A 25,436-nucleotide genomic window follows, 5' to 3' on the forward strand; every position below is an offset into this window, starting at 1 on the left:
TGCAAACTCCCCACTAGAACAGATAAGGACCTGAGTCTCCTCTCTGGGGTTTTCCACAAAGTAGGGTCAGCTGCTGCTATAAAAACCTCTCAACTGACTGGGAATCCTTTCTTAGGCTGACTTTTAAAAGTACTTGTATTTATTTGAGAAGATCTGAGAAGTAAGTGTTGGAAAAGTTACCAGATGAATGCTGAGTGAAGGTGGTGTAGAAATATATATGTCACCATGAGGAAATTACTCAGAAGGAGATGGATAATTAGGAGACTAAAGCCAACAGTAATATTTCATATTTATTTATTTCCATTGCAACTATAAGCTCTTGGAAGGGTTTTTCTTTTCTGTCTCCAGCTCCAGGACAATGTTCAGCCTCTTTGGTTCTAAAAAAGGCGGACCTTCGTTTCCTGGTTAGATACTAAACACTTCCTAGCTCAGCCTTGGGTCCTGGCATGACTCAGGAAGCTTCTGCCCTCGCTTTCTCACTAATTCCACCCAGGCCGCCTGCAGGGTGCCCATCCTAGAGCTCTGCCTACTATCACTCACCACTAAGCCACCAGTCTCCTGCTGGATCTTCAGCTGCAACTGAGTGACTCGCCGCCGGGCAGCTTCAATCTGCTCTTCTAGCAGGCTGGTGGGGTTCCGGCTATACACCTCATAGATATGCTGGGGGAGGGGGGGTAAGGAGGGCAGGGAGGAGGGGGAAAGGCAGATGGGGTGGTTAGTAGAGAATGGACAACTCATCAGTGAGAGGAACAGGCAGTTATTCCCAAACAAAGAGAGAGCGATCTTTGTGTTCTAGTAGACACACACTATTTCACAATCAATTAGGAGCAGAAAAAGTATAAATGGTGAGAAACAGAACACAAGGCAACTGGAGAAAGAAGACACAACACAAAGGCCCATCCTAATCTGACCCATTCTGCAAAGGGTGGCTTAAGTCCCACACCCTGAAAGAGGTGTTCTCTGACTACTGCACTACTCGTGTGAGATGTAAGTGGACTGTCCAGGTCAGCACACGAAAAGGTGCCAAAGAGGAAACACACACAGTGAAAAGCACCTGCGATGAGAGGAAGAAGCGTGGACGAGGGAGCCATCGCTCTTCACAGCCCCGCAGCTGGGAAGCAGTCTGACACTTATCTAGCACTCCTCACAGCACACAGGGAGTGCAGCACACACGTGTACAGCTGGGGCTGTGCAGTCAGGGAGTCCTGGCTTTGAATTCTGGTACCTTCACTTACTAGCTGTGTAGACCTGGGCAAGCTTTCATCTGTCCTCATCGATAAAAGTACCTGCAAATGACAGTACCTGCCTCTTGGGAGAGCTGAGCTATAAGGTCTGAATAAGATTATGCATGTAAAGTGCTTAGCAGATTTTCTGGTGCTTAATAACATTACTGAATATGTAATATTCAGTAATATCTATCTATCTATCTATCTATCTATCTATCTATCTATCTAAGAAGCCTAAGTGACCATTACGACCTAACGACCGGAAAGACCAGTCCACCAGTTGCTATGACGCACACTGACCACCAGGGAGCAGATGCTCAACGCAGGAGCTGCCCTCTGGTGGTTAGTGCGCTCCCACAGCCAACTTCCCACGGCCAGCCAACCTCCCGCGGTCCCTCCCCCTGTTCATCTTCCCAGCAGGCCCCAGCCAGCAGGCACCAGGCCCTCACCAGCCTGGCCTGATCAGGACTAGACGAGACGGCCCTGATCACTGGCCAGGCCTAGGGATCCCTCCCATGCATAAATTTCGTACACCGGGCCTCTAGTTTCACTATAAAATAAAATACTCAGTAGAGCTGGCTGGTTAAATAATTAAATAAAGACTGCATGCACATATTCTCAAGCTCACCTGGCCTTGCTGCTATCTGCCAATCCCTTTTACCAATTCCTCACACTTGCTTTCTCCATCTTCTCCAGGCCTAGCAAGCCTCCAACCCTTTCCCTAGTCTCAACAGACAATATCATCTGGTAAGAACTTTTTCAACTATTTCACTTCAAAACATTTGCAGCCATTCCTCCTTCCCCCAGAAGAGAAACTCTGTCTAATCTTTTACAAAGTTAATGCCTACAACTGCCTCAGGCTCTTCTTAGGCACTAGTCACATATCTGCAAAGTTTTCTCTTTCCAATGGCTCCTTCTCAAGTTTCCAATCTTAAACCACTACAACAAAACCCTTTCCATCAACTCAAATTATTATTATTATTTTTAATATATTTTTATTGACTTTTAGAGAGAAAGGAAGGGAGAGGGGAAGAGAAAGAGAGAGAAGCATTGATGTGAGAGAGAAATATTGATCAGTTGCTTTCTGTACACACTCTGACTGGGGATCGAACCACAACCTGGGTAAGTGCCCTAACCAGGAATCAAACTGACGACCTTTCGGTGCCTGGGACAACGCTCCACTAACTGAGCTACACCGGCCAGGGCTCAACTCTGATTAATCTTCAAGCCACTGCCTCAGGTTTTTCTCCCTCTTTCATGGCCACATATTTCAAAACAGGAGTTTACACTTACCCCCAGATGGCTTTGCCTTCCAGTCACTCCTCAATCTAGTTCCTAGGATCTCAAACAGCTACAGAACAAAATGACCTAATTGCCAAATCCAATAATGGTCTCTTCTAGGTCCTTCTCAAAATGCTGCCCTCTTTTGACTTCCTAACTCTACACTATCTTGGGTATCCTCACACTCTTTCCCCAACTGTATCTTTATCCCTGCCTCATCTCTGAAATCTAGGTGAGCCTTCAGTCCCACAAACATTTACAGAGACCCGATATATGCCAGGTCCTGTGCCAGCTGTGCAGGAGGTATATTCAAATGTAGAAACCGAGGCAAGGTCCTTGTCTTTAAGAACTTAGTCCAAGCCCTAGCCAGTGCTGCTAAGTGGTTAGAGTGCCTGCCCATGCACCAAAGGATCTTGGGCTCAATTCCTGATCAAGGGCACATACCTGGGTTGCAGGTTTGATCCCTGGCCCTGGTCAGGGAATGTGCAGGGAGCAACCAATCGATGTGTCTCTCACATCAATGCTTCTCTCTCCCCCCCCCGCCCCCCCCCCTCCCCCCCTGTCTCTTTCCTTCCCTTCCATTCTCTCTGAAAAGCAATGGGGAAAGAATATCCTTGGGTGAGGATTAACAAGAAAGAAATATAACACAACTGGTGTGATGTTAGAGGTTGGTGCACTGTGCTACAGAGCACGTAAGTTTCAAAATTCCATCAGCTTTCTTCTCTCTCTCTGCATTGGTGCCCTGGGTAATATCATCTCATTTCCAACTTCAACTACCACCTTAGTGCCGAGGATACCCAAATGTCTATTCAACCCAGGTCCAGCCCTGTTATCGCCATATGTTCTGTGATAGTCTTTTATCTGTGTCCCAGGGGCACCTCAAACTCAGGACACCCAAAGCTGACCTTCATTTCTTTCCCCTAAACCCTGCTCATCTCCCTGTCTCACTCTCTCAATGGCATCACCATCTACCCAGGCACCCAAATTCCAGGCTTTTATTCTCTCTTCTCCTTTACCCCTCCTTCCAACCGATAAGTTCTACTGATATGACTTCTGTTATGTCTCCCATTGCCAGCCCCAACTTTCTGTCCTTATTTCTGCTGTTCTTGTTAAACATGTCATCATTTTTTACCTATTTCAATAGCCTCCTTGATGATATCCTTATGCATAATCCACTTAACACATTAAGAACACTGATTTGAAGATATGTTCACTCTCCTACCCAAAAATCCTTTGATCAATTCCTAATTGTCACCAGAATAAACTCCAAGCCCATCAAGGCCCAAAGCACTTTCCAGAGGGAAACAAATTGATCCCAACTCAAGCATCACCTCATGAGGACTTCTCTGATCATTGCGTAATTAATTATTCCTTCCTTTGGGCTTCCACAGTGCTTAAAAATTTCACTAACATAAACGTCACCACTTTAAAATGTACAATTCAGTGGTTTTGAGCATATTCCCAGAGTTGCTTCTTTCACTTAGTATAGTGTTTTCAGGGTTCTTCCATGTTCAGGGCAAGATTTGTCTGATCTTTTTCATCTCTGTATACCATAGGAACTAAAACAATACTTACATACAGTGGGCACTTACCGAAATTTGCTGTATTGAAATGAGTGAGGGGCTTGCTGCAAGCCACAGCTACTATAGGAATCTGGTGATTCCACTCCAGCTAAAGTAATCTCACTGCTCTCTATGCACATCATCTCCAGGCCTGAAAGTCTCTCTGCATCCCATTCACCAACAGTGCCCCCTTCTCTATCAGCCTGGCTGGGCATTCCCCTATCCACCCACCTTCCTCTCCCTGACCCTTCCTTTCCCTGGAAACCATCAAGATCAATTCCAACTGACTCCGTTTTCCTCAATTCTAATGTTCCCTCATTTTAATCTAGTCTACTTGTCTCATCACTTGTTTGTGTTTTGTCTACGTATTCACTATTCTATATATTATCTATGAGCTATTACCCTATTCACTCTATTGGTCACATTCTGCTTTAACAAATTCTTATTTCATTAAGGCAATGGCCAGTCTACCCTCAGCAGTGACCTTACCTGTAACTCTTTTTCCTCCTGCCTCAGCATATTCCTAAGGATCTGGGTGGCATGTTTTTGAAATTCGAGATCCTAAGAATGAAAAACATGACAGTAGTGAGAATTGGGTATCAGTTCGATTCTCTTCTACCAGCTGATTCGTGGGCAAGGAAAGCTATGAGAGCTGAGCCTGTGTCATAAATGTCTAACACTTGGAACCTTGCTAGAATTCAGTAAACATATCATCTTATTTTGATTTTATCTCAACTTTCTAGAAACCTTGTTGTAGTCACCTCTGGTATCAACTTGCTCTCTAACGTCTCCCAGGACTTGCTGGCTCAGCCTTCTTTCCAACCGGGAAATCCCATTCCCCATTCTATCTGCATCTTGATCTCTTTTAACACCTCACACAGCTTCGCCTGGTCCTCAGGTTCTCTCCCTGTGTGTCTGTTTCCTTTCCTGACTCTCTCCCACTACAGACTGGGCTCCATATTTCGTTCCTTCGAGCAGCCTTTTCTCCAGGAAGCCTTCCTGCTACTCCTGTCCCACACCCTCCTGACGGTGACTGGGAGAATTTAACAGACGCCCCGTCTGTGCTGCCGGTGTGGGAGGAGCACGCTCAAAGGGCCTCCTGAGTATTCCACATGTTTTGGAAATGCACTGTATGTTGCTGTCTGATACAACTACACATGCATTTACATGGAAGAACATCTCTTTGGCTTGTCTCTGTTTATCAGCATATCATTCAATTTAACCTGCTTTCCCCCCATGGGAGTTATTTAGAGGGACAACAGAGTGAGGAGAGGAGAGGAGGACCATACCTGCAGAGGCTTGGGTCCTGTGATGCGCTGTGGCGGTGGCAGAGGTGGAGGAGGTGGTGGTGGTGGGATCACAGGGGTGACCTGAGGAGCTCCTGCTGGGTCTGGGTCCTGCTGGAGCCCAGAGACGCCAACAGTTGAGGGTGAAGAGCCCAGGAGGGTCAGTGCAACATAGGCACCAGCTGGAGGGACAGATAAAAGGCTTGCTCACATGGTCCTGTTCTGGACAGCAGACATTCAAACTAAAAGGAAGGGGTTATTTCCCCTTCTCCTCTCTCTTTTTTTTTTTAAAAAATATATTTTTATTGATTTTTTACAGAGAGGAAGGGAGAGGGATAGAGAGCTAGAAACATCGATGAGAGAGAAACATCGACCAGCTGCCTCCTGCACACCCCCCACCGGGGATGTGCCTGCAACCAATGTACATGCCCTTGACCAGAATCGAACCCGGGACCCCTCAGTCCGCAGGCCGATGCTCTATCCACTGAGCCAAACCGGTTTCGGCTCTTCTCCTCTCTTTAAGCTTATAATTCTGTAGGAAAAGTTCTCCTCACTTACCATGCCCGCCCCCCGCCCCCCTACCTAATTCCTGCTTATCTACCCTGCATCAACACAAGTAGCCTTTCTTTCCCTTTCTTCATGCAGAGACCTCAACCAAAATTCCACCCATATATACCTGGGAATTCTCCCGACGGTCTGCCCGATCAGTCTCATTTCTTCCTTTGTCTCACTAAATTAAGTGGCCAATATAAAGCCCCTAGTACAGTGGTTGGCAAACTGCGGCTCACGAGCCACATGCGGCTCTTTGGCCCCTTGAGTGTGGCTCTTCCACAAAATACCACGGCCTGGGCGAGTCTATTTTGAAGAAGTGGCGTTAGAAGAAGTTTAAGTTTAGAAAATTTGGCTCTCGAAAGAAATTTCAATCGTTGTACTGTCGATATTTGGCTCTGTTGACTAATGAGTTTGCCGACCACTGCCCTAGTATATTGCCTGCTTGGCACATGGAAGGCACTCAAATTCTAGCCTTCTACCCTCCCCAAACTTCCTACACCCTTTAACTGTTTCCTTATGATTTGTTGCTTCTGTTTGATTACCTGGGAAGACTCGATTGTTGCATCTTCCTAGCTGCAAATACAGTATTTTTGCTTTCCTCGCCAAAATAAGAAACAAATGAGGAAGAATGTCTGTGAGTGGGATCCAATGGTATTTGAGTGAGACCTGGTCTGAGTAAAATATGGTCTAAATGTGAGTGCAAAGATGGGTGTAAAAATGAAGATGCAGATGCTGATGAGAGACTAGCAGTGTCTCCACCTGAAATGATAATAGAAAACTGTGGCAGTCTAAGTGGGCCATTCCACATCAAAATTAAAGATGTGGCTTCAGCTGCTGCCCACATCTACAAAGGAAGCCTCCAGGGTCAACAGGGCCTGCCCTTTCCCTGTTCCCTACTAGCTCAGCTGCTCCCCTCAATTCTTTAGTGGTCAGGTCTCTCCAACTCACATTTGATAAGCTTCACCACCTCCAGGTGTGAGCTATTGGCCACCATGGTGCCGTTCACCTGTGGGGGGAACAAATGATACTGAGTTGAGTAATGGAGATGGAAACTAGGTGATCCTTGTACAAGTTCAAAATGCCACTCCTTTAGGAAGCTATTTTCCAGGGTTCTTGAACCACCTCCGGTCACTTATTTACTCAAATTCACATTATGAATTTATTCCTGTTCACATCTGCCATGTGTTTTGTCTTCCCAGCTAGTCTGTAAGTTTGCAAGGATAAGGCCTGCAGCTTCATTCGTTTGCTCGTTCATTCATTTAAAAGTTTTGGTATATGTTTTTCAACCATTAGCCTTGTACACGTGTCAACTGACTTGACGGCTCTAGGACTCTATTCCGGAAGAAAGCGCTGCATGCACAGGGAAGATGACGGTAGTTTAGAATTGGCAAGGACCCAAGTGAGCATTGTATGGAGGACAATGAACAGCAAGCCAAGAATCTGAAGGCACTGAGTCCTTCACTGGTCTCAACATCTCCCTCTCAATCTTGCTTTTGTCATTTGTGAAACGGGAATAATAAAACCTATTCTAGAAGCATGGCTACTTTAAAGTCAAGAAGGGTAGAATGTATTAGTCCTCACCTTCGGTCACCATACACTACTGTGCTCACTCATGGTCCCACTCCCTAACGCCGTGGCTAACTAACAGCTGGTATTGAAACGGAAATGCGCAAAGGGAAGGTCACTCACTTTGATGATGCGGTCCCCCTCTTTCACACCGGCTTTCATGGCTGCACCTCCTGTAAGAAGAAGGCCTGGTCAGCAGAGCCCAACATCCTGCAGATGTCACTGAGTGTACACCAAGGTCCCTGTTAGATCACTTCCCTCCAAAATTTCTTCTCACCTTTCTGTGTTAAGTACCTCAAATGTACATATCCTACTTTGCTCCAGTGACAAAACCACTTTTATTTTTTAAATAGTATATTTTTATTGATTTCAGAGAGGAAGAGAGAGAGAGAAAGAGAGAAAGATCAATGATGAGAGAGAATCACCGATCAGCTGCCTCCTGCACGCCCCCCACTGGGGATTGAGCCTGCAACCCAGGCATATGCCCTTGACCGGAATTGAACCTGGGACCCCCCAGTCCACAGGCCGATGCTCTATCCACTGAGCCAAACCGGCTAAGGTGACAAAATCACTTTTAAATTAGAGTGGACTATACCAGGTCACATCTCTCTCTCTCTTTTTAAAATTCTCACCGGAGGACATGCTTCGAAAGAGGAAGGGAGAGAGAGAAACACTGATGTCACAGAGGAACATTGATTGGTTGCCTATCATACGTGCCCCAAGTGGAGGAACAAACCCACAACCCAGGTATGTGCCCTGAACGGAATAAAAAAGCCAATAACCTTTAGTGCACAGGATGATGCTCAACCAACTGAGCATGTAGTCAACACTGAAATTTCTCGTTAAGACTAGAAACATCTAGATGTGCTTTGTGCGAGTTTTGATCAGATGAATGTAACTTACAGATTTAATGATCATTTGGGGGCTGACTTACAAAAAAACCTGATTTTTATGCTTCTCATTAACATGTCTCAGTGTTAGTGTTTCTTGTGCTTCCTGGATATAAACTCTAGGTCATTTAAAATCACATAGTGGCCAAAACCACTGCAGTCTTCAGTCGAATAATTTTAGAACACATTCTGAGCTCCAAGCATTCAGTCACAATCTTCATCTGGTCCATTTGAAAAGAAGAAACTATTGCCTTGGTTGAATGTGGACCCATGCACCAAGAGGTCGCTGGCTCAATTCCTGGTCAGGCACATGCCTGGGTTGTGGGTTTGACCCCCAGAAAGGGGTGTGCAGGAGGCAGCCAATTGATGTTTCTCATTGATATTTCTATCTTTCTCTCCCTCTTCTTTCCTCTCTCTTTAAAAATCAATAAAATCATATAAAAAAAAAAAAAGGAAAGGAAGACACTGGAAATAGTTTAAAACAGTTCTTATAACAGAAAATAAAACTGTTATCATTATCATCTTTAATGAACTCCCAAAGTATTTTTATGAACTTCTCAGAGCTTATGAGCCACTGTTTAAAAACTCTTGTTTTAATCTTTTTCTCTATATTTCTCTTAGGAATTATTACATTAGCAATTATATTTAATATAGTAAACTCATTTTTCCCACTGGATAAGAAGTAACTCTTATTTGATCTTGGGACGCATCCAGGAACATTTAAATAAAGCACACACACTCTCCCCAGAGCCTGGCCCTTCTCCTGTGGTGGCCTGGCCTTCCGAAGTCTGGCATCTGAGCTAGGTGGAAGAAAGCCTTTTTGCCAGAACGTATGAAACGCAAGTGACTTCCAATAACTTAGTGATTAAAAAAGAACCCTTCAGAGTTAAGGGATCTACATATACTAGTATAAAAGGCTAATATGCTAAGTGTCCGACCATCCAACTGGTCGCTATGACGTTCACTGACCACAAGGGGGAAGACACTCAAGGCAGGAGCTGCCGAGCTGCAGTGACTAGGCAGCGGCGGTTCTTGGGTGACGCACCCCAAAACCAGAGAGGAAGGAGCCCGATTCCTCGCGGGACTGTACGATTCCACCTTCAGCTGTGGGTTATGTTGTTGCTGGGGCACTATCAGCCCCAAATCTAGTTTACTGCACACTTGCGTTTGCGTTCCACACCCTGCATGACAGCAACTTTGTAGAGTGCCCTCTCACACTCCGGGACCCCTCGGGGGAATGTCGGAGAACTGGTTTTGGCACAATCCCCACAAGCCAGGCCAAGGGACCCCACCTGGTGGAGGGACCCCACTCACTCTGCAGACACCGGGGCATGTTAGTCCTGCCCCACTGGCCACCTTCTAATTAATTTCCTTTCAATGTGCACAAATCCATGCACCAGGTCACTATTTAGAGCAGAAGTTCTCAGAGTTAAGTACAAGAATCACCGGGGGAATTTATTACAAAGCCTATTCCTTGGCCCCCTTGCCAGAAAGTGATTGAGTACTTCTGAGGCTGGGCCCAGGACTGCAGACTTCAACCTTTCTAGCATCCAGGTGATTCTGATACAGGCAGAACAAAGACTACACTTTGAGAAGGAGTGAACCAGAGGAACCTAATATCTTAAAAGACAATAACTGCTGTGATACTCTTGTGATTTCAATGCCAATCCAAATTAAGTCTCTTCCCCTCTCCTCCCCAAAATATACATACATGCACATATTTTCCCAAACTCCTATTTTGCTGCAACCCATCCCTTTGTTCTTTCCTGTCTGGGTCTGACTCTACTCAGGCCTAAGAGGAGGAAAAACTGAAGGAGTGCTGAATTTATACTGCACTGGAGGAGATCTCCAAACTTTGTATCAAAGAGACCACAAAGGCAAAGTACAAGTTACTGGCAGTCCCACTAGCTGGTTCACCCTGTCCAGGAACCTTGAGAGAACAAGGGAAGCAAAGAAAAAAGTATCTTTTCAGAACTCTAGCCATGGATATGAAAAACAAACTTCCCACTGATAAGTTAAGTCGCAATAATTGTTTATATTATTGCATGATCCATTTACCTCATTTTGGTCATAAGTTTGACATCCTCTTTTTGTCTTTCCCATAAACAAATCTCAAATCTTCCCAAAATTACTTAAAGTGTATTTGCCTTCCCATTTTGCACTCTACTTAGGGTGACATGCTAGCCTGCTCCCTACCCCTTTCCCTTAAACAATGTCCCCATGCTCAATACCACTTGCTACACTGCTGTCCGCCCCTCTTTGGGACACTTGCTTTACGCTCTCCCCTGTGCTCATTTCCTGTTTTCTTCAGCCTGGGTTACTAACAACAATGATTCTCTCACCTGACATATAAAAGGCTTTGAAATATTTGAAGTTCTTTCATACCTAACTGGTCACTTGATTGACTTGCTTTACCATGTCCTCCCACTCTTCACTCCCACATTCCTACCTGCCAACGTGGTTTTCACTTCCATCTTTCAAACTACTCCTGAAATCCTATTTCATTTATTTATTTACTTTTGTTAATCCTCACCCAAGGATATTTTTTCCATTGATTTTTAGAGAGGGTAGAAGGGAAAGGGGAGGAAAGAAAGAGAGAGAGAAAGAGAGAGAGAGAAAGAGAAGAGAGAAAGAAACATCAATGTGACAGAGATACATCGATTGGTTGCCTCCCGCACGCCACTGACAGGGGCCAGGGATCAAACCTTCTGTGCCTGTGCGTGGGCCGACATTCTAACCACTGAACCACACCATCCAGGGCAAAATCCTATTTCTTTTAAGAGGGGTTCTGGAACTGATTAAAAGGAAAATATATCTCGAACCACAAATTTCCAAACACCATTTCCTCTTCTGTGCTGTCCAATAGCCATCATACATCTTTTGGTAATTTATTATTTAATGTTCATTGTATTTGCAAATACATTTGGACCAGTGTGCCTATCTCATTTTAACAGCTGCAGAAGGTGATGGCCTGTGCACTGAGTAGGTGATGCGAAGGCGGGTAGGAAGAAAGCAGGTCTTTGATTCTGACCAGTGTGAAGAGCTCCCTTGGAGGGCAGCCAGGCAGCACTGATGCTATTTTTTACACTTCCCAAGAGGGGAAGTGAGCATAAAGTGTCACCCCCAGAAACTGCCCTGTGGCTTAACATTGTGGAGACCTTCCCAAATGCTCCTGGGGAACCAGTTCTAGAGTAATTCAATTGTGCCCCCTAGGACGTCCCAGGCCCTCAGAGAAATGACATGTAAGTTCTCCACCTTATGCAGCATTGTCACATACAGGGTGGCTTTGTGAGAACTGCCCACGGCAGGAGGGATGCAATACTTACCAGGCCGCACAGACTGTACCAGAACGATGCGGTCCCCACTGACTGTGAAGCCGAAGCCATGCTGGTCCTTCTGGATGATGACACAGCGCTGAACAAGACCTGTGAGTGGCGAGAAGGAGAAAGCAGGGGGTGAGGTAGGCACTGTCACGGGAAGACCAGTGCATACAAGCCAAGACCGTCCCAGGAGAGCCCCAGATGTTTCTTCCTCCAGAAAGTCTTTCCAGACTAACCAGATTCCCAGACTTAGCCTGTCCAAATGCTATGGCAACGGCATGCCTCCCTCAGTGATCAATTCTGTACTCCATACAAGAAATCACCCTTTCTGAGATACCTGTCTCTCTTGTACATGTCTGTCTCTCTGTTTGTCTGGGTGAGACTGGCCGAAGAAAGGGCAGGGCTGACTCCAGGCTGAAGACTAATGTTACAGAGAAGCAATCCCAGGACTAAAGCCCAGTGAGCCTGCAAGTTTTCTGTCGAATTACAGCCAGCGAATGCAGCAGGTGGGACGCCAGTGCTGCTGACTCTGCAGAGCTGGACAGCTCATGCAGGGTGACCCAGGGCTGGCCCCTTGCCAAATCCAGGGAAGAATGAATGACAAGAGAAAACCCTTGTTTCACATGTACATCCATTCACAAACACAGAAAATAAGAAAGGCTGTAACTCCCACCTATCTCCATCTTGTGGGTGTGTATTAGGCTTCGTGCATGGGTGCAGGTATGTGTAACTGCTTCTTGCAATGGATAAAGCATGAGTTCTAGATTTAAAACCCACTGGTTTCAGGTCCTGATTCTGTCCCTTACAAGCTTGTGCACTTGGGCAAGTTTCTTAACCCCTCTGAACCTCAGCTTCCTCATCTATAAAACAGAGATAATAACATCTACTTTCTATAGTTGAAATAAGGACTAATTTTATATACAACATGTAATGATGCCTGGTACACAGTATGAGCGCATAAGAAGGCTAAGTAGTTTTATACGGGGTAGTTGCAGCGGGGTATGCGGATTAGTCTGTATGAGTGTACACCTGTGTCAATGTGTTAATGCCCCAAGGAGGAGGTTACCTGTGGCCTCAGAGGAGTCAGGCTGGCCGTGGTGGGAAGGGGACTGGCGTTCAGGTGCTGAATCTCCCAAAGACAGGCTACTTAACCTGGAGAAGGAGTAATAAAAGCCTATCAGCGCGGTGGGCAGGGAGGGACGATTGTAGTGGGGAAAAAACCTGTAAAAAGCAGCCCCACGTTTTGGGCACTGACACCAACCCTCTACCTGAAACCCACTCCACCTGTGGAAGGTTAGCCATGTCTACACCACTAGCAATACCACCTATTTGGCATCCTAGGCTGGCAGGGCTAACATGACCTCTTTAATACTCAGCCAGGTGTGAAGGGAAACAGCCCTTCCTGGAGTCAGGAGACAAAGAGACAATAGCAAGAACGGGATGTGCACAAATACACACACTTGTTGGGTCTTACCAGGCTGCAATGGGGCTGATGGAACAGAACAGAGCACCACAGAAAATGAATGCAAGAAAAAGACAGGAAAAAAATAAACAGCTAGTTAGTTTTAGGTAAAGGAAGGGGAGACTGGAGGGCAAGGACATGGCGAGTCAAAAACATACAGAAGCCTGCATGAGCACAGCAGAGGACTGCAGTGGTGGCAACAGAGATGATCTCCCCCACTTTAGTTTCATTTCTTCATCTCCCCCAGTGTCTCTGGGAGGGTAACTGGGTATTTGGTTCTCACCTGTTGGGTAACCGGCAACTTGTACATTTTTCTAGAAAGGAGGGTACAGAAATGACTCAAACCTTTGAAAATTCCATTCATCTTGTGGGTACCATGGGAGAACAGGAATCTTATCTATTTGGTGGTAGTATTCTAACCCCACATTCAGCCCCATTCCTACCACCAGACTGAGGCAGCTTGCTTAGAAACGATTAAGATCCTAAAACCTCAAGGTACCAATCAGATCATCAAACTAGAAGATTTATTGCTCGATCTCCTCTTTAATAGGATCCCTGCAGGAACATGAGAAGCTCAAATCATTGCTATGCCTCTCCTTTTTAGAGAAGTGTCCAAATGGCCAGTTCCTAATCAACAGTTGCTGCCCCTCTGAAGGGGATCTCCTATTTACATCTACAGCAAAATGAAAGCACTGTTTGCAGTGGCAAAACACTGGAAAGAATCTAAATGTTCACAATGGGTGACTGGTTAAATAAATTGCAGAACATCAATATAATGACACAGTAGCCAGCCTACAAAAGAATGAGGAGCTCATTATATACCATAAGGAATGGTCTCTAAGACACGTTGGTGAGTGAAAAAAGCAGGATGCAGAATTATGTGGACAGAAAACAAAAAGTGGCTAAAAGAAAAGAAAGGAAATTATTTTTATATGTTAAAATATCTGCTTATACATGCATAAAATACCTAAAATATTTCTGAAAGGGCACAAAGTAAGCCCTTTGTACATTGGTTGCCTCCGAGGAAGGAAAACTGAGTGCCGGGGGCACAGGGATGGAGTTGGAAATTTCTCATTATATTTTCATTTGTAACTTTTAAGTCCTGAACCATGTGAAGGTGCTAGCTATCCAAATAACAAATACAATTCAAATAAATAACTTTGAAATTTAGAAGAAGTGGGGGGGGGGAGTCTCCCCTCCCTCACCCTGGCACCCCTCTTACCTGGACAGGTGAGACTGCTTTTTACTGGCTGATCTTTGGATCAGAGAGAGAAGGACATCAAGGAAGAGGAGAGCGTGGGGCCCAGGAGAGAGCAACACAGGAAAGGAGGAAGAGAAAGAAAAAACAAGACATAAACTAGACAAGACACTGGAAATGGTTGGTTCCAAAGAAAAACCACAATCAAGCTATCATGGACCCAGGTATGGAAACTGACCACAATGGAGTAGAGTGAGCTTACTAAAATGCAAATCTGCCCCATCATTTTGCTGCTTAAAACCTTTTAGAGCTTCCCTATTATCCTCCAGAGAACGGCCATCCTGTCTTCAAGCGAGGCCATTAAACCATGGCACCTAACCGCTGCCTGATGCTGGTCAGCCTCCAATGCCTGCCACAGCTGCCAGGCCCTGTGCTTCCTGCAGCACGAATACCAACGGGACTGCTTGTTTGCTTGTCCAGATGAAGTTGGGGATCCATGAAGGCAGGGTGGTTCTGAGCAGGTCCCCAGTGTCAGGCTCCATCCTAGTCCTGGTCCCTGCTTTTCACTTGCTATGGCTTCTGGCTTTTGTCTTTGCCCATATTGTTCCTTCTCCCAGATGTCCTTCCTACTCTACTCCTCATTACTGTATCTATAAGCCAGACAAGAAGGTAAACTTCCCGAAGATACAGCTTCTGGTGTGTTTTTTTCCAAATTACCCTGTCCATCATTCCTGATCACACCTCCCTCCTCTTCATTCCAGGTAAATATTCAGCTTAGTTCATCATTTAATAAGTGTTCTAGAATATATGGATAACAACAAAACTTAACGTGGTAATCATTTCACAATATACATAAGTCATGCTGTACATCTTAAACTTGTGCAATGCTGTATGTAAATTATATCTCAATAAAACTGGGGGGAAAAGTTCTAGAATCTAGACCTGTGCTATCTAACACAATAGCCACTAGCCACATGTAGCTATTAAATTTAAATTTCAGTTTCTTAGTTGTATTAGCCACAGGTCAACTGCTTAATAGCTACCTATGGCTAGTGACTACTGTACTGCACAGCACAGAATACAACTGCCATCGCCACACAAGCTCTGTCACCACTGGGCTTGTAGTTTCACATGGTGCCAACTGGCTGGAGCTGGGTGGTATCCACCCCCTCAACAGAGGTTCCTGGTCTCTTTGTCCTTACCTTTATCCCACCAGAAATACGTAAATGAGGAAAAGGTCTAGAATATCCCTGTTCTGTGATAATAATGATTAAGTTCTTGTTACCTACCAGGCCCTGTGCTAAACATTCGACATACATTACCTCATTTAATCATCATAAGAGCCTGGTGAGGTAGGTAGTACATCCGTTTTCAGGTAAGTGAAGGGACAGGTTAAAAAGCAGAGTTAAGATGTACATAAAGGGCGCTCTCCTCCCGGGAGCACACCTATGCCTTTCCTTTCCTTTCCTTTCCTTTTCCTTCCCTCCCTCCGCCCCCTCCCCCCGCCCCTCCCCCGCCCCACACATTACCATTGGCTTCCTCACTCCCAAGCTCCAAGGGCCCTTCCTTTACCTCTGTAACTTGTTTCCTCAGCCCATTTCTTCTAGGAGTTACTTTATCTACCTCTGTGACTACACAATAAATGTTCTCTTACAAAAAAAAAAAAAAAATGTGCAAAAAGTTGGTCTGATTTCAAGGTCTGTGCACCTAAACAAAAAGTTATATGATCTGTGGCCATGTGTAGATCTAACTGGTCTTTATTAGAACTTCTCTCCTATTTTCTTTTTAACATACATATATACACATACATGCACATAATATATACACACACGTAATTTGTGCACCTCACATGTGCACACACATATGTGACATAGAATACATGTGGCATATGTGTGTATAGAGATACATACACAGGTGATCGACAGGGATAAAAAGCACACTGTACAAAGGCTGGCCTAGGAGCAAAGTAATATTCCCGAGTCCCTCCCCAAAGCCAGGAGCAGCAGTTAACCAGGAAGGAGCCACCCTGCCAAGACCTTCGCTCCAGATAAAATCCACACTCACTGAACCATGACCCGCCTTACTACTCTGGTTTCTCTTATCTACCAGGGTGGAGCTTCAGGCAGCCTCCTGGCACCCTAACTCTCCAAGGATTCTGCCCTGGGTAGAATTTTCCCTGTGGTCTGAGGCTCGCAAACAGGGCCTGTATATCCCTACAGGAAAGAGGCCTGTTTGCAGACGATCCCTGCTGATAGAACATGACACAAATGCTCCCTGAGAGCTTATACTACTGAATACAATCTATACATATAAAAGCCTAAGCGACCAACCAACCAGTCGACCGGTCACTGTAACCCGCACTGACCACCAGGGGACAGACGTTCAACGCACAGGATCGGGCTCCCTCCTCTCTGGATTGGGCCTGCGGGGATCGACCGAAACCGGCTATCCAACATCCCCCAAGGGGTCCCGGATTGCGAGAGGGCACAGGCCAGGCCAAGGGACCCCACTGGTGCACGAATCCATGCACCAGGCCTCTGGTTAGAAATAAAAGGACCAGAGAGCAGTTTCAGTAAGAACCAGAGTGCAAAGCTAACACTCTAGATGGAGTTACAGAAATAGGTTGGATTTAGGAATCCGGGAAATTCAGGAGCTAATTCCAGGTCTTTCTCTAATTCACTGTGGCCCTTGACTCCCACTTGCGTCAGCTCTCTCATCTGTAAAACAAGGGAAGACAAATGGAGGGGAAAAGTCTCTGGCATTGTGGCCAGAAAAGGCTCAAATCTCAACTGGATCATCTAATAGCTGAAAAGCAGTGCATGAATCACTGGAGGCTCCAATCCTGGGGGTCCAATTCAGCAGGTTTGTGGTGTGGAATTTATTTTTATTTTAATGAGCAGCCCAAGTGATTCCTTATTCAGAGGGCCATAACTTTAAGGAACTCTCAAAATAAGTCCCTTAACTTCTGAGTCTATCATCATTTTTCTCTATGAGACCTAAAACCCCTTGAGAATGAGGACAGACTCTTATTCATCCTTGTATCACCAGTCAAGTTCCAGCATAGTGACTGATGCGTGGTGAGTGCCTGCTCCAAAAATGTTTGCTGAAGGAATATACATGTCCTTTCTTTCAGAGCTGAGGTGAGGATCAAAGAGGCAATGTTTGTTAAATTCTCTGAAAGTATCGTGGGCCCTGAGAAAGAAGAGACCTTCCAAGGACACCTAGTGGCTAACTGGGCTCCAATTTAAAACAACAACAGAAAACAAACAACAAAAAAACAGAGCCCAGCAGCCATTTCTAAACAGGCCACACTTCAAGGAAAAGCCTGCACTGAACTGCCAGTCTACCTGCACTATGTTCCTGCTATTTGAGTCAACCCCTATAAAGGAGTTCCTGGAATTGTATTTCAACCAAAACACAGACTTTTCCTGTCAAATCAGAGCCCCATCAGAATTTTCACTGAACAATCAGAACTACTCCATTCTGACCAATTACGACAGTGCTTTTTAGACCAATAAAACTGTGAAGATTTGGAAACCTCACCTGCATGAGAACTGACCAGTCAGGGACTGGAGGCAGGAACTTCTCTATATATGTCAGCTCCCCTCTGGCTTGAGAAAGCACACTTTCCCTTCCCACCAAAGACTGTGTTTCCAGAGCAGAGCAGGGGTCTACCCACCAGCCGGGAGGTGGGGCAGACTGGAGCAGGGCAGGGCCACCTCGCCTCAGGGCCATTTCACAGCTGTGCTGTTGCCTAGTGTTTCGTAACCGATCTGTAACATTACTGAGCTGTTCCACAGCTGTGCTGTATCACAACTGAACTGTTTGCACTGAATGAAGTTTCCTTCTTCACTGTACCTGACAGTGAGAATTCATATTGACATTGAATTGGCACCAATAACCATTGGTCAGCAGAGTAAAGTCCCATGCAAATGGTCACTCCATGGGGGTGACCTATGCTCAACATGTGTCAGGGGTAGGGTGAGCAGGACACGAATGAGTGAACAATAAATAGAAAGGGGGACGATTCCTGGCGTGTTCTAAATCTAGGGAGGGCAGAGCCAGGAATGCTCTCCTTCCTACTGCCATGGAGGCCTCTTCAAGAAAAGAGAGTTTAGGACTGTTTGACTGTCAGAGCAGACAACTTGGCAGCCAGGTGTGTGTGCAGGAGGAAGAGAGAACTGGTATGTTGAGAGGGCTGGGTAGCTTGATTCAACATTTAATACTTAGCATACAGCCCATGTGGTGTGGTTTGGCAAGCAGGGCTTTAGGAATAAAACACAGTAAGTCCTCACATAAAGTTATTGATAGTTTCTTGGAACTACAGTGAAACAATGTATAACTAAAGCAATTTTACCACAGACTGATCTAAATAAGAGCTAAGATCTGATAGCATCTTATCAACATTGTAACCAAACAAACTAAACAACTTTATTCAAGGAACTGCTGTACTTTATTCAAGCTCAGCTCAGCCTCCTCCTAGATATGTCATCTTGGGCAAGTTGTCCAACCTCTCCAAGCCTAAATTTCTCAATGACAAATGAGCATTATCCCATTTTTCTCAAAGAGGGGTTGGGAGGACCAAATCACCTTCACCAATACCTCAAAGCGAAAATGTTCAAACTGAAAATCTATTTCCCCATCCCAAACCTGTTCTCCCACACAAACATTTCCTTCTCAGGAAACAATGCAATGCTCATGCCAGAAATCTGAGTTATCTCTGACATCCCCCTCCTCTAATCTAATCAACGGCCAAGACCTGCTGATAATACTCATTAATATTTCTGGAATTTACCTACATCTGCCTTCCCCATCACAGGCTGGTGTAAGACACCATCAGCTCTTACCTACAACTAGTGTCACAGATACTCTAGCTTCCACTTTCACAGAACCCATTCATTCTCTACACAAAGTCAGAGTGATCTTTTTTAAAAAAATAAACCAGAACATACATCACCCTTTAGTGGTTTCCCACTGTCCTTGTATAAAGTTCCAAATCCTTAACATGGCCTAACAGGTCCTCTGTGACATCCTCATGCTTACTCTTAAGTCTCATCATCTCTTGCCACTCCCCTCCTTGCTCACTATATATCAACCCCAGAGGCCTTCTCCCCTGCCTTGGCCAAGGCAACTCATACTCATTCTTTACTACAGACCGTAAAGAATGCGAAGGCCCTGTGCTCAACATTCTGACACCCACTGGGCTGGATCTCCCCTGTAACTTAATTTCCCTTTGCAGTGCCTAATTCAATAGCAACTAATTACTTGGGTGCTTTTTTTTGGTTTAATGTCTGCTTTCCCTGTTTAATGACAAGCTTCATTGTCTCTTGTTCTCTAGAGCATGCAACAGCTCCAGAACCTAGTACACAGTAGATATTCAATACATATGTGTTGAAAGATAAAATCAGATAACTTATGCAAATAAACTTTGTAGACATCAAATATCATAAACATACACTTATCATCAAGAGAAAATTTTGAGTGACCTCCATAATGCATGTAAGTTAGGATTAAATTCACAATTTCATAGTTTTAGCAAAGACTAAATGGAGTGGGAAGGGGTTAAGCCTGTTCTGTAGACTTATAGCAGGGAGCAACATCTTAACCTGGCTGCAAGAACAGGTTAATAAGCTCCTAAAGCCTCCAATTTCCCAGATTTCTAGAATTCAATTCTGTACACTCAGCAGTGAAACATCCACTAAACAGATAATGTGTGCTGATAATCAACTGAAGACTAGCTGGAGAGAACCCTGATAACCAAGGAAGGAAAGTGGAGACCGCACAGAGACTGGTAGGAAGGGAGGAGGCACAAAAGAGCTGGCTGAGCTCCCAAAGACAGCAGCTGAAGTTCCAGAGAAATCTCTCAGCTGTGGAGGTTGCCACTGAGAAACAACCATCGGTTGCCTCCCGTATGCACCCCTACCAGGGATCAAACCCGAAACCTAGGTGTATGGGACAACGTTCCAACCAACTGATCTACCTGGCCAGGGCTGTTTCTCTTTATTTTTTTAATTTTTTTTTATTAAGGTATTATATGTGTACATATCTTACCGTTGTGTTTCTCTTTATTTTTAATGTGGCTCCTAAAAAATTTAATGTCGTGCCGAAACCGGTTTGGCTCAGTGGATAGAGCGTCGGTCTGCGGACTCAAGTGTCCCAGGTTCGATTCCGGTCAAGGGCATGTACATTGGTTGCGGGCACATCCCCGGTGGGGGGTGTGCAGGAGGCAGCTGGTCGATGTTTCTCTCTCATCGATGTTTCTAGCTCTCTATCCCTCTCCCTTCCTCTCTGTGGAAAATCAATAAAATATATTTTTAAAAAAATTTAATGTCGCTTGCATTCTGTTTCTATTGGACAGTGCTGGCCTGGCTTCCTTTGGTCACAGCTGTACCACAGTTCTCCTTCTTTCCCATGGCAAGGACTCCAGCCCTCAGACCAGTCAGAGGAAACTAGAAGCCTGCCCTGAGTGGCTCCTCCAATAACTTCTCTGTTTCCCATAGCACCTGGTACATGTTTCTGCCAAAGCACTTCCCACACGGGTGCTGACTTTTCTCCCTTGCTTGCTGGACTAGTGAGCTCCTGAAGAGCTGGTGCATGCTAGATTCATCTCTGTATCCCAGCAAGGCATACCTTGCTTTATAGTTTGCATAAACAGAATTGTTATTTGAGTCCATTTTTTATTATTATTGGCACAAATAAAGAATAATCTATAAAATAATTAACCCAGAGTTAATGGCCAATCTAAGAAGTCTTCATTTGACTCAGAAGATTCACCCTTCTAATTTAAGGTAGATTTTAAATTAGTTGCCTTCCTCAATACCAAAATTGACAGGAAATTACTTGGTGGCAGAGGAAAGTTAGTTTTAAAACTGCTGAGGTTAAACCATAAAGCCAATACCTCGCGGTGGTAACCTGAGCAGATGGTAGAATGGCTGCTCTTCTCTGTAATCCCTTTCCTACCTCAGGGAGGCAGCACCCTTTCTCCAGCTCAGAGATGCAAATCTAGTCACAACACCTGTAATGGGGGGTGGGGGGCCTAGAGTGTCACAGGCTGAGTGTCCCATTCTTAGCTAGTACCTTCAGGACGCTTACCAGACACAGAGAGGAAAGATGGGCGGGTGGAGGAGGTTCTTTCCCAGCTTGCAAAAGGCTCCCTACAAATTCCTTGTAAAAACTGCCTGGAAACTCCCACCCTTCAGGAAGCTTTCCTCAATTAACCCTCTAATGATGACTTAGGAGTAATCAACATATTCTTTGCATCCTTCTACCCCTCAAGCATTTGACTTGGGCTATAAGCACATCAAGTATTCTATCTGTGTTCTGTCTAATGAAACACCTGTTCTGAGGGAGGGACTTAGGTCTTCTCTTTTGTGTTTCTTCAGCACCCACATCTCCAGCCCCTAGCCTAGCGCCCCCGCCCGCCCCCCGCCCCGACTCCCCCAATAATCGGAGCTCTACAAAGTATACTTGACAGACACAGTTGGGGTTAGGAAGCTGACAGAAGGCCAGCCAGAGAAAATCTGAGTTGACTTCCCTAACAGCCAGAGACCCCTGTAGCTGTCACTACGGTTTCATCACCATGCGACCCTCCCTCCATCCTTCATGTTGACTGACGGGACTAAGACTGCTGGACAGCCAAAGCTGTTAAAACATAAACTCGCCTAAGACAACTCCGAGCAACAAACCCACAAACATTTCCCCGACAGGAGGTAGAGTGGCCACAAACCAAAAGAATGCTCCACTGGCCCTGCCTATCTGGACACTTCTGGGGCCACTCCAGCTTGTACAAATAAAGAGAGTAAACCAGCTGCAGCCTTCTCCACTGGGGAAGTGCCAGAACATTCTGTGGGAAGACAAGAGTTTTCAGAGCAGTGGCCCCGGCCACGTCCAGCAAGTGCTGCTGTCTCTCTACTTCTCCTGGTAAATTAAATCTTTCACACTGAGAGGGCTGCACAACAGCGAAAGCAATATTAAGACAAAAATTACCGGTGCTGGGAGATAGGCTTATACCCCCCGTCACAGGTGAAGAGAAATGATAAGCATTTGTTCTATGCAGTTACACTTCAGAGCACTTGCACTGGCTCAGAGCTTATTGTTTATTATCTGGCAGCACAGAGTAGTTTGAATAAAGTGTCCCAGGGTTTGAAGGTCTGGATTAGTTCTAGGCCTTCGTTTCCTTATAAATAAAGAATATGATGGGGTATGTGCGAGTGCACGTGCACATGTGGAGCAGAGTGATGGGGTCAGGTGTGGGGCAAAGTGATGGGAACAGGAATGGATGAACTAAATGGTCCCTGTAGTTCCTTCCCAGGGGCCTGGAAAATGTGCCCTGATTATATCCAGGCACAAACCACATTATCATATTATATGGAGTTTTACTATGTCAACAAGGGCCCACCTAGGGCAGAGCAATACAAGTATTTCAATTAGGTATTACCGGATTGCAAGACACAGTCTTTAGGAAACACACCTGGACTGACCAGGAGAAAAACAATGGCAACTGAGCCATCAATACTGATCTTCCTCTCCATGGGGCCAGGCACAGAGTACATACTCATTAAAAACTTTTGACTGATGAATGACAACCTTAAAATTCTAACCCAACTCGAGCACTCTAAAGCACTCTTGCCCTTGGGCCCAGTTTCTAGGGCTGACCTCAAGTATGCACTCCCTTCTCTAGGAAGTTTTCTGAACTAGTCCACCTTCTCCAGTGATCTTTTTAGTAACTAAATTCATTTCTACTGCATTTTGAATCCACACTGTATCCCTTAGCACTTGTTTTCAAATTATGTCATCCACACTGATCTTGTCTCTCTCTAAATAAATAATAAACTTAAGAGCAGAAAGCCGGCCACATGCTTTGTTGACAGACCACAATGACTAGCACGGTCTAAGCACATGCCGGTACTCTCAGGAACACTGTGACCGACTGAGAGATGGACACCCATGATGAGGATAAGAGCCAGCATGTTTTTAAGCACTTACTGAGATAAGATAGCATGGTTAGGCGTATGGGTTTCTGAGCTCCTTGCCCAGATAGAAATGCTGGCTCTGACATTTATCAGGTATGTGATCTTACACAAGTTACTGAACTTTTCTGCATCTCACTCTTAAAACAGGGATATAACAGTACCCATTTCATGGGATTATTAAGACCAAATTATTAAGAACATAAAAATAAAATGCTTAGACCAGGATCTGGTTCTCAGTAAGAACTCAGTATTATTAGCCATTCTTATTTATTTTACTTAATCCTTAAAACAGACCCATGGGATGATACTAATAATGTCATAATTTTACAGATGAAGAAACTGAGCTACAGAAAGGCTGAGTAACTTGCTTAATTCATGCATCCAGTGAGTGAGATGAAGCTGGTATTTGAACCCAAGCAGTTTAACTGCAGAGCGTTCTCTGCTAATGCATTTGCTCCCTGTCTAGAAAGTGCTCACCATTCATTTTACTTTGCTATATAGATCAACTCTTAATGCATGTCAGTTTTCTGAAATATCAGATCACAAATTCAAGGTGGCAGGGGTTGGCTGCTATTTCTCCTTATGTAAGTTCAGATTCTGCTAACATGTATTAAGCATCTGCTGAGTGGTAGGTATTGTGCTGGGCAGCATCTCATCTGATCCTCAGAACTCTGAACATACCCATTTTATAGATGAGGAAACTGCAGTTCAGAGAAGACCAAGGACTTGCCTGAGGTCCCAGGGTTAGTGACTCCAAGTCCAACAGCCAAACCTCACTAAGCCAGTCTGGCTCTGGGTGTTTCCTGGAACAAGTGTAACACACAGTGCAGATTACCATTTATGTCTGACGGCCAAATGCACAGGTTTTGGAATCAAATCACTGGGTTGGTAATCCTGATGCTGACACTGGCTTTGTGATCTTAGGCAAGATATGTAATCTCTCCACCTCAGATTTCCTTGTCTGTAACTGAGGTTGGGAACTACTTCACTGGATTGTTATAATATTAAGCACAGGGTACACAATAAATGTGATGTATATTAGCTATTTTATTACCACCATGGGAAAAAAGGGACTTAAGTTGCTCCCTTATATTAGGCTAGCATTTCCCCATCTATTATTTAGGACTATCCCTGTAAAAAAAAAAGACAGATGCTCAAATCAAATGACAGATGGGAAAACTAAGGTGTAGGAACATTAAGGCCCTTCCTCAAGGTTAGAACTGATCTCCTAGCTTCTAGCATATATAACTCTTCCCCAGATCCTGCTAGCTGTTGCCTCTCTGAACTTTTCTAAAGTGTCCAGGATTTCAGGGTATACAACCTCTCACCTAGTTCCAAAGGAAGGCCTGATAGTCCTGGCTATCTTAATTGTCCCTTTTGAGCTTTAGGAATTCACCCTATCTTCCAACCAAAAATGGGTGCTGGGCAAGCTGGTCCAAGCGGAAAATTCAACTCCATCCCAAACCTCCGCTGTCCCAGCAGATTTCCAGGATGCGCTGGCTCCCAGAAACCACAATTACAGTCAAGTTCAAGGCAGAGGAGTAATTAGGCCCATACCATTGGCTCAGCAGTCTCTTGGCCTCTCCCTTCAGGGCTGACTCCATCTCTCTACCGCTCCCCCCCTCCCCCTCCCCCCTCTCCCCTCCTCAAACCTCATCTCAACCACTGCAGAGAGAGATGCAATGGGAATTTCCATCCTTTCTCTCTTCCAGACCCTACTCCATTTCCAGGAAACTAAAGAAGGGTGGGGTGAGGGAGGAAAGAAGTCATCTCATGGATATACCACACTGAATGGCAGCAAGAGATGGAAATACCTCTGACCGAAAGAGAAGCAGTCTTGACTCCCCTCCCTCCGTTACATTCTCTACTTCCCACAAAGATGACATCATGAGGGAGTTCCCGGGTGAGACCCCCAAATGTGAAAATGAAAGGGATCTGGTATAACCAGAAACAGCAACCTCAGTCTCTCCAGACAGGGAACAATCTTGGCTGGAGATGGGAGGAAAGAGGTGACACCCAGAAATTCAAAGGAATCTAGGATTCTCTCTCTTATCCCCAAGATCCTGGAGGGTCCTGCAGGATAGTTACCTGGCACAGCTCCTCCTATCTGGACTAACGGGA

The 25,436-nt window shown here is 45.1% G+C and overlaps 1 protein-coding gene across 4 annotated transcripts in view; it reads right to left on the reverse strand.

Annotated features, from left to right (window-relative positions):
* Positions 1-25,436, reverse strand: part of ARHGEF11 (Rho guanine nucleotide exchange factor 11) — a 78,489-nt gene that overhangs the window by 33,963 nt on the left and 19,090 nt on the right. For 3 of the 4 annotated variants that reach the window (XM_028131335.2, XM_054711565.1, XM_054711564.1), the window contains exons 2-7: positions 12,750-12,835; positions 11,690-11,788; positions 7,597-7,646; positions 6,856-6,913; positions 5,359-5,537; positions 4,559-4,630 (exon numbers count right to left, since the gene is read on the reverse strand). In XM_028131335.2, coding sequence (XP_027987136.2) covers positions 4,559-4,630; positions 5,359-5,537; positions 6,856-6,913; positions 7,597-7,646; positions 11,690-11,788; positions 12,750-12,835 — 544 coding nt within the window. Of the gene's footprint in view, positions 1-540; positions 661-4,558; positions 4,631-5,358; positions 5,538-6,855; positions 6,914-7,596; positions 7,647-11,689; positions 11,789-12,749; positions 12,836-25,436 lie in introns of all 4 variants that reach the window. The other variant, XM_028131329.2, reaches the window with a different exon arrangement.

This window comes from Eptesicus fuscus, chromosome 22, assembly GCF_027574615.1.
Source record: "Eptesicus fuscus isolate TK198812 chromosome 22, DD_ASM_mEF_20220401, whole genome shotgun sequence".
NCBI classification, from domain to species: Eukaryota; Metazoa; Chordata; class Mammalia; order Chiroptera; family Vespertilionidae; genus Eptesicus; species Eptesicus fuscus.